This window comes from Gobio gobio, assembly GCF_949357685.1.
Source record: "Gobio gobio genome assembly, chromosome: 18".
In the NCBI taxonomy this organism is placed as follows: Eukaryota; Metazoa; Chordata; class Actinopteri; order Cypriniformes; family Gobionidae; genus Gobio; species Gobio gobio.
Window position 1 is genome coordinate 48,682,895 of NC_137111.1, and position 22,500 is coordinate 48,705,394.

General features: G+C 42.4%; 1 protein-coding gene across 1 annotated transcript in view; it reads right to left on the bottom strand.

Annotated features, from left to right (window-relative positions):
* kndc1 (kinase non-catalytic C-lobe domain containing 1) overlaps positions 1-22,500 on the bottom strand; it is a gene marked incomplete at both ends in the record, with an annotated part of 123,039 nt that overhangs the window by 42,360 nt on the left and 58,179 nt on the right. The window contains 5 exons of the mRNA XM_079842284.1: positions 2,524-2,711; positions 5,438-5,535; positions 5,633-5,726; positions 13,293-13,630; positions 22,121-22,381. Of these exons, the coding sequence (XP_079698410.1) occupies positions 2,524-2,711; positions 5,438-5,535; positions 5,633-5,726; positions 13,293-13,630; positions 22,121-22,381 (979 nt within the window). The remainder of the gene's footprint in view (positions 1-2,523; positions 2,712-5,437; positions 5,536-5,632; positions 5,727-13,292; positions 13,631-22,120; positions 22,382-22,500) is intronic.

The following is a 22,500-nucleotide window of genomic DNA, read 5'->3' on the forward strand; positions in this document are numbered from 1 at the left end:
AAATACACACACAAGCATGTATATTTGTAAGAAAAAAATATTATTTTTATATATAAAACATTTATATTTATATATATTATAGATTATATAAATGTATATACAGTATATACATGCAAATATTTCCTAAATATATACATGAATGTGTGTGTATTTATATATAAATAATAATTAACAGAGTACACACACATATATTATGTAAACACAAACTTTTATTTTGGATGCGATTAATCGCGATTAATCTTTTGATAGCCCTAATATATATATATATAAATTCTACTTAACCTGTTAGTAGAATAGTAGAGTCTTGATTATTTAATGCTATGTTTAGATAAATCTGTCATGAAAATGACAGTCGCTAAGGTTATATTTCAACCACGAATTGGAGAAAAAACATAATTTTATAATTAGATTTAGGAGTTAATGCAAAAACTGCCTTATGTGAAGTTTACATGTTTGCACACAATGTGTTATTTGAGTGTTGATTATTATATCTAAACATGAATATCAGCTGAATAGTTTGGGCTGTTAACCTTTAATATTATAGTAATAATGTCAAGTCAAGTCAACTTTATTTATATAGCGCTTTTAACAATGTAGATTGTTTCAAAGCAGCTTTACAGTGTTAAACAGGAAAATAATGCAGCATAATTTTATTCAGCTGTACAGCCATTCTGGAAAAAACGCTGATGTTATCAGTTCATATCAATTATCATACAGTGACAGTGGACTTTAGATCAGTAATTAGATCAGTAATTTAGTTTATATGGATAATTTAGTTTATTAATTAGATTTATTTCGATGTTTAGTTGAAAAATGTAGTGTCCCCATTAATGTGCAAGTAAGGGATCCCTATATAGATTACAGCATTATCTTTACGAAACTTTTAGTTAAAATTTAATTAATTTAAGGACAGACACATTTTTTTCAGTAAACCACTGTTTAATAATTTTTTTTATAAAAAGCCATTTTTTAAAACTGCTGTACTGAACCCGTACCGAACCGTGACTTCAAAACCGAGGTACGTACTAGTGTTAGACCGATATATCGGGCCGATATTTGCGCTTTTTACGTGTATCGGCATCGGCCGATATTTTTTCCCCTGCATTATTTCCAGACAGGCGTCCACAGGGCAGCTCTCACCGTCTTCAAACTGTCTCGCTCTCCCTCGCGCATATTAATCAAAATCAATTGAGAATTGACACGATGGTAAAAGGTGGAAAGACTGAAGTTTCACGTGGAGCATTGGGAGATTTTTTCCTGAATTACCGCTGGTGTTGCTCCACAAGAGATTAAGTGAAGTGCACCTACACTCTAAACAATGCTGGGTTAAAAATAACCCAAGTTGGGTTGAAAATGGACTAACCCATCAATTGGGTTGTTTTAAGCAAACATTTAACCCAACCGCTGGGTCAAAACAACCCAATTGCTGGGTTAGTCCATATTCAACCCAACTTGGGTTATTTTTAACCCAGCATTTTTTAGAGTGTAACCATTAAATGACTAGGTTGTAAACAGTTTTAAATGAAGTATAGTACAGTCAGTGTGCACTTTATTATGCTGCTTGCTTGTTGATACTGTGTGCAATAGTGTAATTATTTTATTTATGCTTAAATATTTATTTTCAGAATTTATTTTCACCACTGAACTCTTTTTTTTTTCTTGTTCTACCTCACCTGTTTTTACTATTTGTTAAATATAGTTTTTTTTAGTTCAATAAATGTTCCTTTTTTTTAAATTGTAAATTTTAAATTGTTATCATCCTGATCATACAGTAACAACTGTTTACTTATGCATTATGCATTACCACACTACCACACCTTAACTGGATGATGCTCATTTGCACTGCCGACTGTTATTTACAGTACCAACTTTTTACATTTGTATTTTGCACCGTATTTCTAACTGTAATATGTAATCACATTCCACTGCACTTTTACACTTTTTTCGGATAGCTTCTGTCCATAATTTATTGCACTACCTTAATCCACTACCATATTCCTCATTTTAGCCTAACATATCATTGTATACCTCTATCTGTAAAATTCTGTTTATAGTAATAGCCATCTGTATATTTACTCCCTGTACATATTCACCTGTAAATTCTGTTTATAGTAATAACCATCTCTCTATTTATAGATATATTTATATATATTCAGTACATATCCATGTCCTGCACTTATGTAAACGTTGTATATCCTGCACTTGCTGCTATTGCACTTCTGGTTAGACCTAAACTGCATTTCGTTGCCTTGTACTTGTACTTGTGTAATGACAATAAAGTTGAATCTAATCTAATCCTTGTGTCATTTTTAAGTTGTAAACTAAGGGAGCAAAAGCAGTATCGGCTTCAAATATCGGCTCCAGAAAATCGGCAGCCCGTATCGCTCATCGGCTAAGACTGATAAAAAAATCGCCATCGGCACTAAAAAATCCATATCGGTCGATCCCTAGTATGTACCGAACCGTCAGTTTTGTGTACCGTTACACCCCTAACACACACAGATCATCACAGGCTCTCAGTACCTGGCATACAGGTAGGCCATCAGCCCCCGGGCAGTGGCGGTCACTATGGGGCAGCCGCGCCCCCTGACCCGCTCACACAGGAAGTGCAGGACCGCAGGATCCTCTGAGTGATGCAGGGCCGCAGAACCACACTCAGCCAGAGAGGGCAGCAGAGAGAGCGCCACACCACACTGATCCACACACAGCACCTGACACACACACACACACACACACATCACAGGTGCATCCATGACCAATCACATGAGTTCCCATATGAAGATTTTTTTTTTCTAATCATATGTTTTTGTATTTTATTCTGTATGTTGCATTTGACCTTTTTTATTTCTTATGTTTGATGGATATGTTTTTATTAGGGCTGTCAAAAGATTAATCACGATTAATCGCATCCGAAATAAAAGTTTGTGTTTACATAATATATGTGTGTGTGTACTCTGTTAATTATTATTTATATATAAATACACACACAAGCATGTATATATTTAAGAAATTTTTTTTATTTTTATATATAAAACATTTATATTTATTAGGGCTGGGCAAATTAAAATAAAAAAAAATAAAAAAAAACGCGGGCGATTAATTTTTTCAGCTTAACGCATTAAAAATATTTAAGAGTGTCTTGTGTCTTGTGTCGCTGTATGCCAATGTCCTGTGTGTGTGTGTGTGTGTGTCAGTGTCCTGTCTGTGTGGATGCATCTTATGTCAGCTAATCAAGGGACACACACACACACACTCGACGCATAGATAGACTCGCGTCAGTTTCCTGCTCACATCGAGTTCTCTTTTGCTCTTGAACAAACAATAACACAGAGGATTTCGAGTATTCTCATATTAGAGTCTTAAATTAGTTAAATAACGTCTTAAATGAACTTAAAGAGTTGTGAGGAAATGAGATGCGCGGGACAGCGCGTCAGATCCGCGGATGTTCTTAAAGTGACAGTAGCACTGATGATGATGTCATTAATGTTCATCACAGAACAACGGGAACAGAGAAAACTGTAGCTTTAATGATGATTCATCTATATTTCATTTATTATTTATGCAGTTAAGAAAGGTGTTTGATAACTATTACATTTCTGTATATGTATAACAGGGAAGGCCATGGGTAAATATAACATTTATTATTTTGGGTTTATGTAAAGATTGTTTTAAGTTGACTTAAATTAAAAGTTGTTTTCTTTTAAAGCCTAATAAATGTTGCAATTGGGAGCTTTCAGTTATACTGTAATGTAACGTCATTAATGTTTCATAGAGACTTTAGTATCAGTGATACTGGCCTTCATTCATAAAAAGATGACAATACAACACATATTTAAAATATGCTGTCTTTAAATTGTTTATACATTAATTTGGAGAGTAACTGAAATTATTACAATATCAAAATATTAAAAACGTAAAATATTAAAAACTTGCGATTAATCGCGATTAATTACAGAAACATTTTTGATTAATTAGTTAATTTTTTTTATCGATGCCCAGCACTAATATTTATATATATTATAGATTATATAAATGTATATACAGTATATACCTGCAAATATTTCTTAAATATACACATGAATGTGTGTGTATTTATATATAAATAATTAACAGAGTACACACACATATATTATGTAAACACAAACTTTTATTTTGGATGCGATTAATCGCGATTAATAATTTGACAGCCCTAGTTTTTATTGAACATGATTTTTATGTAAAGCACTTAAAACTGCATTATTTGCCTGAAAAGTGCTATATAAATAAAGTTTATTATTATTATTATTTTTATTATTTATACAAAAAATAGATCAATCCAAAACTAATGTTTCATGGCAAACATGATGAATATTATCGGGGAGGCTTGCCTTGAAGCGGCGATATCAAACACTTCAAAATAAATACCTTTTAAATCAATGTTAAAAATTAGATAATATTACACTAAAATTTGTAAAAATGGCTTTAATAAAATGCTCAAGGCAACGACAAAGACCACAGTGACCAGACCCTCATTTTCAATGAATAACTAATAATTAAATTACATTTATTTAATTGGCAAAAACATTTTAAATTAAACATTTTAATTTTTATCTTCATTTTACATTCATCAGTACATTTGGGATCAAGTCCATAATTCTGGTTATTTTAGGAACTTCTAAATACTAGAATTAGATGTTTAAATGAATTGTTAAAATAATAGTTCATTTTGAATATTTTGTTATTAATATTATTATTATATATTCATTAAAATAAATTAGATAACAATTGAAATCATAATATAAATCATAGATTATAAATTAATAATACAAATGCCAATAATAACAATATATTAATAATAATAATAATAATCGATTATTAATAATAATAATAACAACAACAACAACATCAACCTTTTATTTATCATCATCATCATTATTATAATAATAGTAGTATAATAGTATAATTATTACAAATAGTAACAAACTATTATTTCTATTATTATTATTATTATTATTATTATTATTATTATTATTAACTACAACAACATAATAATAATACAACTCTAGAATTATTATTATTATTAACATTAACCTATTGTTATTAATAATAACAATGTAAATATATATATCTTATATTATATTATTATTGTAATCATAATTATCCTCATAATTATAAACATTATTATTATTATAAATACAAACAACAACAACAACCCATTATTAACTGTAATACTGCTACTCCTAATAATAATCTGTTATTATCATTATCGTTGTTATTATTATTATTATTATTATTAATAATAATAATCACAAAAAAATTATCATTTTAATTTTTTTTCTTTTTACAGTGGTTTTGTATTTGTCTTATCCAGTCAGACATCACTTGATTCCCAGTGCTCTTAAACTGTAAATGCTGAATATTCCTGCTGAGAAATGTCTTTAAACACACTGGCACAAACCTGTAGATATTTCCTCACAGAATGCAGAAACTCAACTTTGGCTCTGAGCTCGTCAAACTGCAGCTTGACTTTAGACACCATCGCCTTTGTGTCCGAACCTGCACACACACACACACACACACACACACACACATCTGACGACTGAGGAACATCTGTATTGCATAATTAATGGACAGGCATCAGATGTTGAAGTACCTTTGTTTTTTCTCTCTTGCTGGATCAGCTTGTGGTAGAACGTTCTGGTCTTTTTCAGATTTCTGCTCTCAATGATGAGCTGTTGGTGAAGCTCCTGTTCGAGAGACAGATGAAACAGATCGATAAATGGATAACCACAACTAAATCTGGCTTATATAAAGCTTATATATTTGTGTAATTCGACCCAATGTGTTGAAGAGGATGAATATGATTGGAGTGTACACATTCAAACGTTTGAGGTCTGTACGTTTTAAAAAATATATTTCTGCTCACCAAAGCTCCATTTACTTGATCAAAAATACAGTAAAAATTCTGTAATATTATTACAATTTAAAATATCAATATTCTATGTGAATATATAGTAAAATATAATTTATTCCTGTGAATGAGAATATTGATATTTTAAATTGAAATAATATTTCAGAATTTTTACTGTATTTTTGATCAAATAAATTCAGCTTTGATCACAGGAATAAATTACACTTAATGCGTCGTGTTTCCTTCTGGAGCATCAGTGAATGTTTCAACCTTGTTTAGTAGTTGTAGTCAAATCCTCATATGAGAATGATTAGTGAAGGATCATGTGACACTGAAGACTGGAGTAATGATGATAAATTCAGCTTTGAACGCAGGAATAAATTACACTTTACTATATATTCACATAGAAAACAGGTGATTTACATTATAATAATATTATTTCACAATATTACCATTTTTACTGTATTTTTGATCAAATAAATGCAACCTTGGTGAGCAGAAAAGACTTCTTTTAAAAACAAGAAATTTTGATTTCTTTCAAAAGATTAAACAGAGCTTTTATTTTGGCGGGAATACAATTTTATTTTTTGCATTCCATTCAACTGTGTAGAAAGAACCTTTTTATTTTCTAAATAAAAACTTTCAAAATATAGGCCACACAACTTATAATTCCAAGGGGACGATATAGCACTTGCAGAAAAACATCTATTGAGAAACTGGAAGCTCTGCTGTACTCTTGTACGTCAGACAAGATATTCACACTAAACCATATCACATTCTCAAAACCATAAATTCATAAAAAGGTTACCGGGCAACTGACGAGTAACGATGGCGCTGCGAGCTCGTGCAGAGCTGTCAGAATCAATCCGTGCATATATTAGAAAACTTAACATTTTGCAGTTTATTTAGTAATTGTTTAAGGGCCATTTCGCGATTTCAATCATCATGAAATAACATACAGCAAAAAGTCATTTCCTGTGCTCTTGGGGGCCCCTGGTGGCAAAGGGGCCCTAAGCAGCCGCTTAGTTCGCTTATGCCTTGAGCCGGCTCTGCATTTATGGTCGCTGTTTTGTCCAGTACATTGGCTGACACACAATAGCCATTCAGTGCAACCATACAAGTGTTAATAATTCGTCCTCATACATCCCGCCTTCTCCCCATCGTTGAAGAAAGATTGCGTGCAAAGTGCAGGCATGTGACGCTCTAAATGCACGTAATGATAGTTAGTAGACGTAAATAGACGCATACATTTTTACAAACAATGCCACCAGCAGAGATGTTCAGAGATGGAGAGGAAACAGGGAGGAGATCGGCACCTAATTTAATTAGGGGCCAAGCACCGAAGGTGCGGAGCCCCTCTTGAAACCGTTAGTTCCCTTTCGAAAGGGAACTCTCGCTGCGTCTAGCTGACGCTATGGGGAACGCCCTCGGCGTGACTGGTGTCTGAAGCTACTATCGAATCACGGCAAAGTCTTTGACCGACGTCAGCCCATGACGTCATCATCGTGCGACCCAGAAGTATATAAGGGCGCCGTGCCAACACATACACATCTTTCTCGTCTTCAGGGACTGTCTGTTTGAACTGCTATACGAGTTAAGGTAAAACAAATTCATTTATTAATACACACGAGTGTGTATTTACTGCCTGGGATCAAGAGCATGCACAGTCAAGTTCATTTGAAGTTGTTTGTGTGTGAGTGGGAGCGGTTTTCAATCTGAGATCGCTCCACTCTAGTCTGGCTTTTTTCCTGAGGGAAGAGAGTTTGGCATCTGGGACTGGATGATGCTGTCCCGCTCATGCTGAGGCTGAGCGCTGGCATACATCATGGGTTCTCAGATGCAGCGGCGGCTAACGAGACTAATCAGCAAGTGCTCTTAGGGATGGCTGGTGAGAGTGGTATGATTCCTCTCAGCCACCCTGACCGTGTATGCTGAGCTGATGAATGTTATGAAACGTGCTGCAGGCAGGCTGCGGCTGCCATGTTGGCGCTTTAGAGGAGAGATCGCTCGTGGTAGATTGCACGATCGATTTCTCCTTGGCCATAAACCATCAGCTCAGATGAGCCTTCCATTCCTTCCTGATCTTCTTACAGAGATCGAGAGGGCATGGAAGAATCCATATTGGACCCAATATTCATCGACATCAGCGTTTTAATTTCGCTGATGTCGAGGGGATAGGGGAATATGGATATGTGTTGAGGCTACCGACTGGCGAGGAAAGTTTGCGAACTTTTCTCGCATTTCGTGGGCATCAACACTGAGAGCTCAAACTCTGCCTCTCTAAATCACGTTGTGCTTTAATGGCAGGGGCATACACGGCAGCAGGTCAGGCTGGTGCTGCTTTTCACACCATGGCGGTGTTTCAGGCGTACCAGGCAGATCTGCTGGGGGATCTCGATCAGGGGTAGGTTTTTAACCCCTGATGCGGTAGTCGAACTGCGCAGCACCACAGGTCTAGCTCTCCGCGCCACCAAGCAAAACAGTTGCCGCGATCGGCTGATCGTGGGTGGCGATGGTGGCCTCGGAGAGACATCTGTGGTCAAACTCGGCAGATATCGTGGAGAAAGGAAGGATCTTTCTCCACGATGCGCCGGGTTTTTTGCCTTACAAACTTTTCAATTAAAGTGTGTATAGGCGAAGGCGCGTTTGGCAGTATTTAACCTGCGTACCGCTGAGATCCGGATCCGCGCCCAGGCAGGCGGGAGGGCCTGGCCCGTCACGGCCCGAGGGTTGGAGACAGGGCCAGAGTACCAGTATGGCCTTTCTTGCGCCCCCTCATAAGGGTCGCAAGAGGGGCGGGTCTCCCGTAGGAAGAAGGATCCCTCATAGCTTTTTCATCCTAGAGTGTTTCTCCAGGCGCTTCTTACATCAGGCCTGGGGCGGCCCGCCTTGGCTTGATCAGTGAGAGCGCCCCTTTCAGGCATGCAAGGGCGGTAGAACACCGCGGTCATATGAGAACCGTGTGGTGAGTCTTCGCTCTACACGCCGCAGGTGAGATTGGTCTACTTTGTGTGATAACACTAAAATATGTATTTCTTACAGACCGTTGTTCCCTGTATAGAGTGTGGGTTTACAAAACTATTAGGAAGGAGGAGTAACTGAAGTTTCCCCTGTAGGATGGCTTATTGCAGCACCAGGAGCTGGGCTTTGTAGGAATGAGCGTGTGTTGGCTTTCCCTTGGCGGTCAAGATGGCGCAAGGCAGGCCACCGCGCATGTTTTGTCACATGTATGTAATGAGGGCCTCCTCTTATATTGAGAGTGGTGTTTAGGCCGCCGCTCTTTTCTTTGAAATGTTTGCGGAGTACTAAGCAGTAGCACGCCCTTCTGGGAGAATGGAGTGTTTGTCTACCGCTTAGGGTTACTATGTGTCCTTGGTAAGCCACTGTAGGTTGGATTAGTTTGTCTCTGTTAGAGTGTGTTTTTAGAGACTGAGCGCTGTGGCGTCAGTTGGGATGTGGATGACGGAGGCGCGTTGCTGAGGCACCATCACCTTTGGCTGTTCGCTATGTGAATCTGAGCCTATTGTACCATCCCTGCATATGTTAGCCTCCTCTCATTGAGAGTCGTTGGTTTAAGTAGCAGCCAGCTTGTCTTTCTGGCAGATTACTTCTCTTCTATTGCTAAACTCGTACAGCTTGTAGGCTTTACAAGCCTCCCTGGGAACGGGTCATCATAGCAGGGCAATGGGTAGCTATTAGTCAACCTGTGGTCTAACTGTCAAGGTTTTCGTAGCAGTCAGGATGAGCTTGCTACCAGGTGGTAGGCCTCACCAGGCCTCCCTGGAAACGCGTGCCTGAGCCAGTTACTCGGGTAGCTAGCGGGGCTTGCTATCAGGTAGTAGGCCTCAATAGGCCTCCTTGAGGGCCAGGGCCGATGGGTGGCATCGGTATGGCTAGCCTGACGGGCTATCATGTGGTAGGCCTCAGCAGGCCTCCATGGAGACGAGCCGTAGGGTCTAATGTTACTCTCACATTGTGTAATGTTTGTTCCCAGTTAGCAGGCCTCTAAAGTTAGGCCTCGCTGGAGGAGTGCTCTGAGTCTCAGTCGCTTGACGGTTAGCACAGTTGAGTAAGTGCTAGCAGGTAGTAGACCTCTTTAGGCCTCCCTAGTAGGCTTGCGATCAGGTAGAAGGCCTCATCAGGCTTCTTTTTGAGGGTGAGCTTCCGGAAGAGGTTTCCCGGGCAGCTAGCATGACTTGCTATCAGGTAGGCCTCACCAGGCCTCCTGGGAGGGCAAGTTTCGATGCAGGGCATCGGTATAAAATAGCCCGGCTGGCTATCAGGGTATAGGCCAAGAACTAAGCCTCCCTAACGGTCGGCTGTCAGGTGGAAGGCCTCAGCAGGCCTCCCTGAAGGTGAGTACCGATGTTTGGTCATCGGGAGTATTCTACCTTGGCAGGCTATCAGATGGTAGGCCTTATCAGGCCTCCCTGAAGGCAGGTGTCGATGCTGCGGCATCAAGGTAGTGCTAGTCTAGCTGGCTATCAGGTTAAAAAGGGCCATTACGCTCTCCTGAAGGTCGGCTGTCAATTGTAGGCCTCAGTAGGCCTCTTGAACAAGGCGCATTATCAGTTGGAAGGCCTCGACCAGGCCTCACTGGAGGTAAGTACCGATGTGTGCATCGGGACAGCTAGCCTGCTGGCTATCAGGTTGTAGGCCTCATCAGGCCTCCCTGAAGGCCTGCTGTTAATTGTAAGGCCTTACTAGGCCTCCCTGAGGGTGAGCTCCCAGGTTGTGGTCACTCGAACAGGCCCGCACTGGGCTTCCCCAGAGGCAGGTAGTAGGCCTCATCAGGCCTCCCTAAGGCGTTCCTGGGACCCAGTCACTTGAAGAAACAGTTAGCACGAGGTGCAAACAGGTAGCAGGCCTCTCCAGGCCTGAAAAAACGTTAGCTGATATCTTCGAAACCGCTAGTCCGATCAAGACGAAACCAGCGCCAGAAAATCGAAAACATAGGTCGATAGCTGAAAGTTACAGCCCAAATGTCAAAATATTGATAGTAAGGGGTAGTAAAATCCAATCAAAGTCAGGTGTCAGTAATTTTTTACATGTTTTTTCATATAAATGTCTATAACTCCAAAACAAAATGAGAGATTTTCACCAAAATTGACACACATATGTATGGGCTCACTCCAATGACACAAAAAAAAATTGTAGGATTGTGCCTCTTGCTTTGGTGGCGCTATAATAGAACAAAACATGACATTGGCTCTATACAACTCAATGTTTTAATGTGGGGTTTCAACGTTTTTGCTTCAAATGTCTTCACTCAATTTTTCAGTTGGTCAGCTGCTATATTCATTGTTTGCTTCTGTTGCGCTTGGCCCCGTTAGTGGCTGCTTGCAGCTATATTTTTAAATATATTTTTATAATGTATTTATCATTACAGGCTACTATTTAAACAACAAAAAACAAGTATACTAATAAGAACAGTAGGTATGGTTCGAATTTAATTTTATTATAAATATATGGCTATATTGCAGCGCTCCCTTAGTGCTTATTGCCTGTGTCCCAATTGTGCATACTATCACATATAGTATGTGACATCAGTAATTTTCAATACTATTTAGGACAGATAGTATATGCACATTGAGATGCAGGGCACGGTTTGCTATGTGTGTGTGTGTTCACTAACTCCGACTACGGGTTACCATAATTGGCCTTCGCGTCACTTTTTCTCTTTTTCCATCTCCAAACCTCTTCTGTTCACAGCTGATCGGAGGATATTGCGTGCCCTTTATTGCAATTTTAGGATAAAAAAAAAAAATCACATCTGTTTTTGCTTTTCAAACTCCGAGAGGTTTCAGTTTAATATGTTGCAAGCTCATTTATTGATAAAAAAAATTATTTATCATAAATGATATTGATGATAATAAATAATATAATAATATTGGGCTTGTTTTTGAAGCTGCAGTTGCTCAGTTGTCTGGCGAGAGTTGGCAACACTGGCAGGTAGATTGACAGTGTCACCCGCCAATTGCAAAATTCACCCGCATTTGGCGCGTGGACAGTGTTAATTTCAGGCCCTGAATAAGAGTATTATTTTCCTGAGCCCAAACGTTTGAGGCTAGTGTTCATCATGAGGGTGTGTGTCCAGTGTGTGTCCAGCGTGTGTCCAGTGTGTGTCCAGCAATATGAACTCTGTGTATCTCTCACTATGGTAACAGAGATCGATGGTGGTGCTTTGAAGAGGAGTCCGACTGCACTCATAACACAGCCCTCCACCTCCATCAAAGCATCACACACACACAAACATGCACACTCTCTTGATATTAACTCCTTTTCTGACAATTCAAATGTATATATCTGTATTTCCTCTGATGCATGTGGCTCATTCAAAAGAAGCTGCTCCAATGAAAATGAAGATTGTTCAGGATACTGTACCTGGAGAAATTCTGTCTCTATGAAATGTGGGTCCTTTCGGTACAGTTAGCATTAAATGAACAGCAGAAATCAGCATTAGCACACATCACAGACCAGACAACAAGGCAAACACACAGCAAAATCCCTGAAAAATCTAAAGAAATATAAATAATATGTTTTATCATGTTTTGTATTATTAATATTATATGTAAAAATAATAACAATATAATATTATTGACAATCAAGAGTTTATTTAAAATAATAAATTATCAAACTAATTAAAACAAATAGTGGTGAAACTGTTTTGTTATATTAATATAATATAATATATTATAATTAATAATAATAATAATAATAATAATAATAATAATAATAAAAATAACAGCAATATAATATGATTTAAATAATTATAACAAATATTAAAATAAGTAAAACAAACAGTGGTGAAGCAGTTTTGTTACATTAATATAAAATAATATAATATATAATATAAAATAATATAATATAATACATTTAATATAATATAATTAAAATAATTTAATATAATATAATAATATAATATTTGTGACATTATTTTCATGAAAAACATTCTCCCAAAATCGTATTAATCGCAAAATAATAAAAGCGGCATTTCTTATTTCTGCTTGATAATATGTGAAGTAATAAAATATCTAAAACTAATAAATAAAAAATAATAAAAGTTTTGTAAAAAAAAAAAATACAAAATACATTTGCTTAACTAAAATACAAAAAAAAAACGAATATAAAATATTACCAAAAACTATCATAACATATCATTGCTACTAAAACTACACTGATATATTATTTAGATTGTAAAGTATTTATACATTATTTATGCGTCATTGTACAGCCTTTAATACTTTGCTAATTATAAATAAAATTACAGTATATTTTACTGTAACAGTAAATAAAACAATAATTACAATCAAACAAAAAAATTAGAATTTGGGGTAAAATGTGTTTAAATGTAAAAAGAACTGACCGTGATGACATGAAGAGATGCGGCGTCTGAGCTCACCTGTGATTTGTGGTCCAGTGTGGCGGACTCGCTGTGGCGGCTGAGGGTGTGTGTGTGGTCCAGTGTGGCGGACTCGCTGTGGCGGCTGAGGGTGTGTGTGTACTCCAGCACGTCCTGGTCGAAGCAGGCGTCCCCGTACAGAGCCAGGGCCCAGCAGGAGCAGCGCGGGGGCCGCTGAGGGCCACTGCAGACGGACATCACTGACCCACAGTCGGCCATGAGCCCATCGCCTCCTCTCTCCTCCAGATCACACAGGGCTTCAGACACACACACACACTCAGCAGCGCCTCCTCCTGCGGCCACACACCACTGCACCTCCATCACCCGCTCATTCACCTCTAGCAGAGAGAGAGAGAGAGAGAGAGAGAGAGAGTGTGAGTGTGTGTGAGTGTGTGTGAGTGTGTGTGTGTGTGTGTGTGTGTGTGTGTGTGTGTGTGTGTGTGTGTGTGTGTGTGTGTGTGTGTGTGTGTGTGTGTGTGTGTGTGTGTGTGTGTGTGTGAGAGAGAGAGAGAGAGAGAGAGAGAGAGAGAGTGAGACTTTTTTGACTTTTAAAACTCTTTTAATTCACCCCGTTTTCTAGAACATCACAGGGCTAGTATACAAAACGCAAAAAAAACCAACCAAACAAACAAACAAATAACAAATAAATAAATGAAAAACAAATAACCAAAAACACACAAGATTAATTGGTAATTTTACCAATTAAAAACCAAATTCCCAAACTCACTAACTGTCACCAAAGCATCTCTCACAACCCACCTCATTGTAAAAAAAAAAGTACATTATCAGTTTGTTTGTTTGTAGTATGCAAACTCAATGGCAATCCTAAATTCAAACAATGATTTAAACAAAGTCAACAAATCAACATCTTGCCCAGCATTTTTACACTGATGTGTTTTCAGGATTGCTACCTTGGCTTGGCCAATTAAAAAATTGGCAAGCACACACTGTTTGCGGCCATGACTGTTTATACTTACAACCAAAAACAAAAAGGGTGTTTGTAAAAGAAACACCCAAATTCACAATTAGTTTTTCCAAAAGTACAAAAAGTGGAACCAGCCTTGAACACTCACAAAATAGGTGAAATACAGTATCTGAAGTCTTAAAGAACGAACATTCAGGTAAAATCACTTCATTAAATTTGGACACAAAGTTGTTTGTAGCCAGCACACCGTGAAGTATTCTCCACTCTAGATCTCCACATCTTTTTGGAATAGGAGGCTTGTACAACAGCCTCCATGAGGGATTCACATCTCTGGGCACTGAAAGATACGTCCTCCATTTAGTATCTATCCTTTCCTTCAACTGTCCAAAGTGTGCCGATTTAACACAAACATGATAAATCATTTTCTTCCCCATACTTTGGAAATCCAAATATTCAAAACCCTTTAACAAAAGAACCTTTGTGTTCTCTTTAATATCCAAATTCTTTGGGACAACTTGGAAAATGCTTTGAAAACAAGCCATTATTTAAAACAGAACATTTACATTTATGCATTTGGCAGACGCTTTTATCCAAAGCGACTTACAGTGCCCTTATTACAGGGACAATCCCCCTGGAGCAACATGGAGTAAAGTGCCTTGCTCGGTGGTGACCGCTGGGATCGAATCAGCAAACTTCTGCGTATCAGTTCCATGGTTTAACCCACTGGACCACCATCTCACTCTGGAATCTACAAATAATGTGAATTCTGGGGGGAAACAAGCCTTGAAGTTCCTAAGTACCCCTTCCACTATTCTCACTAACCCGGTCAACCACTCCTTCCCAGTTCTTCTCCATATACTGCTCAGTTCCAAAAAAAATACCTAGCGCTTTTAAACCATCTTGTGTCCATTTACAATGATTTGGCAAATTAGGAGGTCCTGAAATATGCCAATCCCCCATCAACAAAGAAGCAAATTTTTCCCAATTTATGCGTGCAGAGGTAGCTTTCTGAAAAATATTCAAACATGAACTAATATTGTCAATATCATTTGAATTTCTAATTATCAGAGTTACATCATCTGCATATGCTAAAAGTTTTACTTGGGGATTTTTTGGGCAGTTAGGAACACCAATACCACATAATCTGGTTCTTAACAGATTTAAAAAAGGCTCAATAGAAATAGCATAGAGTAAACCCGATAGAGGACACCCTTGTCTTATTCCTCTTGTCACTGAAAAGGGTCTTTTTCCCTTTCAGTCGGTCACTACGACGTACGTTGGTAATACCGACAAATCGGGATCACTTCAGAGAGCCCCTATCAGCTTCGAGAACTAAAGAACAGGCCAATGGGCCACCCGCCACCGCGGGTATAAACAGGAAGCGAGAGCATCGCACTGACGTCATTCACTTCGGAGCCGAACGGCGTTTGAAGTTTGCAGACAGTTTCCTGATTATTTCAGCGAAAACTACTCAGAACTAGAGAGAGAAGAGGGACGTTGTGCTGGTGTGACGGCTTTGTCCAGCGGGACCGCGAGACTCGAGCTGCGTGGAAACAACTGCTGTTGTCACAGCAAAAACCTGTTGGTATCGGTGGGCGTTTCCTTTGTTGAGTGCAAACACAGGCTGCACTATTCCCTGTGTGTTGCCGCGGTCTCCCTGGGTGCTTCAACACTTCTGTAAAAGAGCGTTTCCTCACAAAAAGAGCAACACGCGTGACACTGGTGTGACACTGCGTCTTTTTCAAGATGTCATGGGGGGTTGTGCTGGTTCTCAGCGTCCCGCCCCAGTGCCATTCTTCCCGGAGGTGCATGAGGAGCTTACCAGGTCGTGGACGACACCTTTCAGTGCCAGAAACAGACCTGGTGGCTCCTCCCTCCTCACTACCCTTGACGGCGGACAGGCCAAGGGTTACGAGAGGATCCCGCCAGTCGAACACGCCGTCACGATGCAACTGCGTCCGGCGACCGCCTCCGAGTGGCGCGGTGATCCTCGTCTCCCGTCCAAAGCCTGTAGGTTTTCGTCCAGTCTGAGTGCGGAGGCCTACAGGTCCTGCGGACAGGCCGCGTCTGCCTTGCATGCCATGGCGTTGCTCCAGGTGCACCAGGCCCAGGCACTCATGGACATGCACGAGGGTAGGCCTGACCCAGAGCTCCTCCGGGAGCTCCGGGCGGCGACTGACCTCGCCCTCCGGGCGACGAAAGTCACTGCTCGTTGCGTTGGTCAGGCGATGTCCACCTTAGTGGTCCAGGAACGGCATCTCTGGCTCAACCTGGCCGACATGAGGGAGACTGACAAGAACCGGTTCCTGGACTCCCCCGTATCGTCGGCCGGGTTGTTCGGCGACGCGGTTGAGAACTTCGCCCAGCAGTTCCAGAAGCAGACGGAGGCCATTAAACACATCCTGCCCCGGCGGTCCGCTGCTGCCTCCACCCCGCCGCCGGCCGCAGCACCACTTTCGTCTGCCCGTCGGCGAGGACGTCCTCCTGCCGCCACCCCCGCTCCCGCCCCAGCCCAGCAGCAGCCTCCACCCGGGCGTGGAGCCGGCCGCGGGAAGAAAGTCCAGCCCGCTCAGGCCCCTGCCAAGGCAGGTGGCAAGCACCGTCGCAAGAGACCCAGAGACGGGCCACCCAGAGATGGAGGAAACTGCTCTTCAGGAGATGGCTGCAGCACCACTCCTTCCCCCGGAGGAGGGCCGGGGGAGAATCTTTTGTTTGTCTGTTCCGCACCCAAATTTTCAATAAAAGAGCAGTTTCCAACATCTCTGGGTGCCAAGAGTGTGCGCCTGGCGGTATGCGACGCCACCATGCCTCGTACCCCTCAGACGCCTCTCCCTTCGCCAATAGGCGCACAACCTTCGCTGGTTGTGCGGACGCACACAATGTGCCTCCCCACACTCGCCCGCCCCCTCAGCGGATGCAGGTCGTGTGTCAGACCCAGACCCCTACATGGACCACTCCCATGTCGTCCTGGGGCCCCTGCGTTCCGCTGCGCAGCCCCGCTGCGGGTACGTCTGTGGTGCCGATGATCCCGCTTGTTCGGTCTCTGGGAGCCTGGCTTGCGCTTCCAAGCCCGCCTCGCTGGCTCATCCGCACCATCAGACTCGGCTATGCGATTCAGTTCGCCCGGCGTCCCCCCAAGAATCAGGGGTGTCCACTTCCCATTTGTACCGAAGGAGGGCGCCCCTGTGCTTCAGGCGGAGATCGCTGTCCTACTGGTGAAGGACGCGATAGAGCCGGTCCCTCCAGCCAATATGAAGTCCGGGTTCTACAGCCGTACTTCATTGTACCCAAGAAAGGCGGCGGGTTACGGCCAATCTTTGACCTGCGATACTTGAACCGCTCCCTCCACAGGATGCAGTTCAGAATGTTAACGCAGAAACGCATCTTCAGGTGCGCCCGTCCCCAGGATTGGTTTGCAGCGATCGACCTGAAGGACGCGTACTTTCATGTCTCGATTCTCCCTCGACACAGACCGTTTCTACGCTTTGATTTCGACGGACGGGCATATCAGTACAAAGTCCTGCCCTTCGGGCTGTCCCTGTCGCCCCGTGTCTTCACGAAAGTCGCGGAGGCGGCCATTGCTCCCATGAGAGAGCGTGGTGTTCGCCTCCTCAACTATCTCGACTACTGGCTGATTCTTGCCCAGTCGCGGGAGCAGTTGTGCGAACACAGGGACATGGTGCTTCAGCACCTCAGCCAGTTGGGTCTTCGGGTCAACTGGGAGAAGAGCAAACTCTGTCCCGTACAGAGGATCTCTTTTCTCAGGATGGAGATCGACTCGGTCACCATGACAGCGTGCCTCACCGAGGAGCGCGTCCAGTCAGTGTTGAACTGCTTGAATTCGTTCAAACGCAGTACAGCGGTACCACTGAAACAATTTCAGAGGCTCCAGGGGCATATGGCAGCAGCAGCCACAGTAACGCCGCTAGGGCTGCTCCATATGAGACTGCTTCAACGCTGGCTACACGACCGAGTCCCGAGATGGGCGTGGCACAGCCGGTCCCTCCGTGTCCAAGTGACGCCAAGATGCCGCCAAACCTTCAGCCCGTGGTCGGACCCTTCATTTCTACGGGCAGGTGTGCCTCTAGAACAAGTGTCCAGGCATTTTGTGGTCTCCACGGATGCCTCATCCACCTACTGGGGTGCCACGTACAACGGGCTTGCAGTTTCAGGTCTGTGGACGGGGCCTCAACTGCAATGGCATATCAATTGCCTGGAGTTGCTGGCAGTTCGTCTTGCTCTCAGCCGCTTCAAAACGGCGCTCAAAGACAAGCACGTTCTAGTCCGGACGTACAGTACTGCGGCCGTTGCGTACATCAACAAACAGGGTGGTCTACGCTCCCGCCGCTTGTCCCAACTCGCCCGCCATCTCCTCCTGTGGAGTCAGAAGTATCTGAGGTCCCTTCGTGCCATTCACATTCCGGGCCCGCTCAATCGTGCGGCCGACAAGCTGTCACGGTTACCGGTGCTCCCTGGAGAGTGGAGACTCCACCCCCAGGTGGTCCAGCTGATCTGGATTCGCTTTGGGGCCGCACAGATCGATCTGTTTGCCGCCCCTGACACGACCCACTGCCAGTTGTTTTACTCCCTGTCCGAGGGGACCCTCGTTGGATGCACTGGCACACAGCTGGCCCTGGGGCCTGCGCAAACATGCGTTTCCCCCAGTGAGCCTTCTTGCACAGACACTGTGCAAGGTCAGGGAGGACGAGGAGCAGCTCCTCTTGGTAGCTCCGAACTGGCCCAACAGGACTTGGTTCCCGGAACTAGTGCTCCTCGCGACAGCACCTCCTTGGCCCATTCCTCTGAGGCAGGACCTTCTAACTCAGAGACGGGGCACCCTGTGGCACCCGCGAGCGGTAGTTGACACCATCACTTCCGCCAGAGCCCCCTCTACGAGACGGCTATATGCGCTGAAGTGGAACCTGTTCGTCGATTGGTGCTCTTCTCGCCGATAAGACCCCCGAAAGTGTTCGGTCAGATCTGTGCTCTCTTTTCTTCAAGACGGGTTGGAGCGAAGGCTGTCTCCCTCCACCCTCAAGGTGCATGTTGCCTCTATCGCAGCAAATCACGACCTCATTAATGGTGAGTCCTTAGGCAAGCACGATCTGATCGTCAGGTTCCTGAGGGGGGTGAGGAGACTAAATCCGCCTCGGCCCCCCTCTATACATCCACTAGCTCTGCACCAACATACCTAAACTCGCTCGTTCAGACTTACACACCCTCCAGGAACTTGCGTTCTGCCAGTGAACGACGCCTCGTGGTGCCATACCAGAGAGGCATGAAATCGCTGTCACGGACCTTTTCCTGGACCGTTCCCACCTGGTGGAATGACCTGCCCATCTCAATTCGTGCGGCCGAGTCTGTAGCCATTTTCAAAAAACGTCTAAAGACACATCTTTTCCAGCAACACCTGACCGATCGAGAAAAGCACTTATCATTCTATTCATTGTCTGTCTGTCTAATTTATTTGTTAAAAAAAAAAAAAAAAATCTGTTCTGTGCTAGATTAACTGAGAATTATTACAGCACTTGCATATTGTTGATATTGTTGCCCTTAGACTGCTCTAGCTGCTTCTATTTCCCTCATTTGTAAGTCGCTTTGGATAAAAGCGTCTGCTAAATGACTAAATGTAAATGTAAATGTATACCCTCTTGGGACTTAACTCTGGTGCTAACCGCACTGCAGAGGACGCCCTTCGAGCCTTTGCAGTCAGCTGAGCTTAAGATCTTGTCTCTAAAGACAATACTCCTGGTTGCATTGGCCTCTGTTAAGAGGGTAGGGGACCTGCAGGCATTTTCGGTCGACGAGTCGTGCCTGGAATTCGGGCCAGGCGACTCTCAGGTAACTCTGAGACCCCGGCCTGGATATGTGCCCATGGTTCCCACTACTCCCTTCCGGGACCAAGTGGTGAGCCTGCAAGCGCTGCCTTCGGAGGAGGCAGACCCAGCCCTGGCTTTTCTCTGTCCAGTTCGCGCCCTGCGCGTCTATGTTGACAGAATGCAAAGCTTTAGGACCTCAGAGCAGCTCTTCGTCTGTTACGGAGGACAGCAGAAGGGAAAGGCTGTCTCCAAGCAGAGGATGGCCCACTGGATAGTGGATGCCATCGTCTTGGCTTATGAGTCCCAAGACGTGCCCTGCCCGCTCGGGTTAAGAGCCCACTCCACTAGGGGTGCTGCTTCTTCCTGGGCACTGGCTTGTGGTGCCTCGCTGACAGATATTTGTAGAGCTGCGGGCTGGGCGACACCTAACACGTTTGCTAGGTTTTATAGCCTACGTGTGGAACCGGTTTCTTCTCGTGTGCTCGCTTCCCATAGTCAGCAACACTGAAGTGCCGTTCTAAGTGTCGGCTTGCTGCGCCACTCCCTTCCCCATGGAACGGATACGTGCGCTTATTTCTCCAGTCGAGTTCCCCAGGACTGGGTGAACCCTGTTGAGTCCTCCGCAACCCGCGGCAGTCGGATGTGGCGGAGCGTCCGACACCAGGTCTGGCACTTGTATGCATTGGTGGAACTGCAAAGAAAAAAGCAGTAGGTGAATCCATATTATTTAGTTTTTCCTTGTTCTTCCGCTAAACTGCGTAAAAGAAATTTATTTCGTTCAAAAAAGTCAGTGGAGACATTGTGACTGCTTTCTCCAAGGATTTCTTGTTCGAGAGCTTTCATTTTCTCCACTAAGACACCACTGGTATGTGCAGTAAACTGCTGACAAAAAATCTTGATCTGCACCTTTCCCACATCCCACCATTGACTTAAAGATGGGAAATTAACTCTCTCCTCTCTCCAAGAATCCCAAAAGAGGTGAAAAGAGTGAACAAAGCATTGATCCTGAAGTAACCCGTGATTAAAAGTGCCAAAGTGACTTATAAGATGTAGTGGTCTCGACAGAAATAGCCATACAAATATAATGATGGTCTGACAGAAAAGTAGGCGAAATAGAGTTCCTAAAAAACCGTCCCCTATTGCATGATTCGGTATAAAAACGGTCAAGTCTAGCTCCAGACATTATATTCGAGTTCACTTTCAAGTATACTGTCTAAGCCCAGGGAATGCATTTCTCCACAAATCAACAAAATTATAATAATCAATTACACTTTTCAGACTTTTGTCTGAAGAAGGATGTGGTTCATTATGATTTCGATCCAATTGCTGATCTAAAGTGCAATTAAAATCCCCCCCCCCCCCCCCAGTATAACAAAATTATCCAGAGGACAGTGCGATAACGCATCTGATAATTTTTAAAAAAAAGCAATCATCATTTGGAGCATACACATTAAACAGAGAAAAAAACGTGTCATCTAAGGTGACATCTACTCGTAACATTCTTCCTGGTATTATCTCAATGCTGTTTAAAATACCACCAATCCGAGGTGAAAACAAAAATGCTACCCCTGCACTAACATTTGTGCCATGGCTCAGAAGAACATTACCCTTCCAGTCAGTAAACCACTGTGACTGGTTCTGCAAATCTGTGTGCGTTTCCTGAAGTAAGATCACATCAGCCTTTTTTAGAATCAAATAATTAAAAAGATAATTTCTCTTTACTGTACTACGACATCCATTAATATTTAGAGACCCAATATTGAAAAAAATCATGACAAAAATGATAAAGGGGTATAAAACAACCCACCACATGCCTTTTAACACTTTTCATAAGGTCAATATTTTTTCAAACGCGAATTTAGACTTTTTCTATAACCGTGCTAACAAGTTTTTTAAGCCTGTAGCGTTTTGGTTGATCTAATTCCTCCAAGGTCGCCTTTCGCATAGCAATGGCACCAGACTCCACAAAAAGTTCCAAATCAGGAAAATATTTTTCCAAATTAGGTTTTCTCTGATTTTTAGAAGCGTCTAGAAAAAAAAACTACTCTTGTACTGTACTTGTACTTGCGAGTATTCAAGCTCACTTTGCTTTTCTGGGTACTTTGCATCACTAACACTAACTACCCTTGCAGCAATGAGATCCTCATTTACTTGAGCTTCATCATCCTCATCATCAACTTGAGCATTGTCATCCTCATGTGTACTAACGACGGAGGCTCTATCTGTATCTTCAGCTGCAAGCACAGCAGAAACCTCTCCACTATTAGATACAACTACCGCCTCATCTGACTGTGCACCATCAGCAGGCATTTCTGCAATGCTATTATTATCACAGTGGTATTCACCTGTTCCGTTACCGTTACAGAATTACTCTCTTTCTCAGCCTCCAAAGGACATGATTGTTTTACATGGCCATGCCTTCCGCATGCAAAACATTTAAATGAGTCAACAGAGATAAATATCG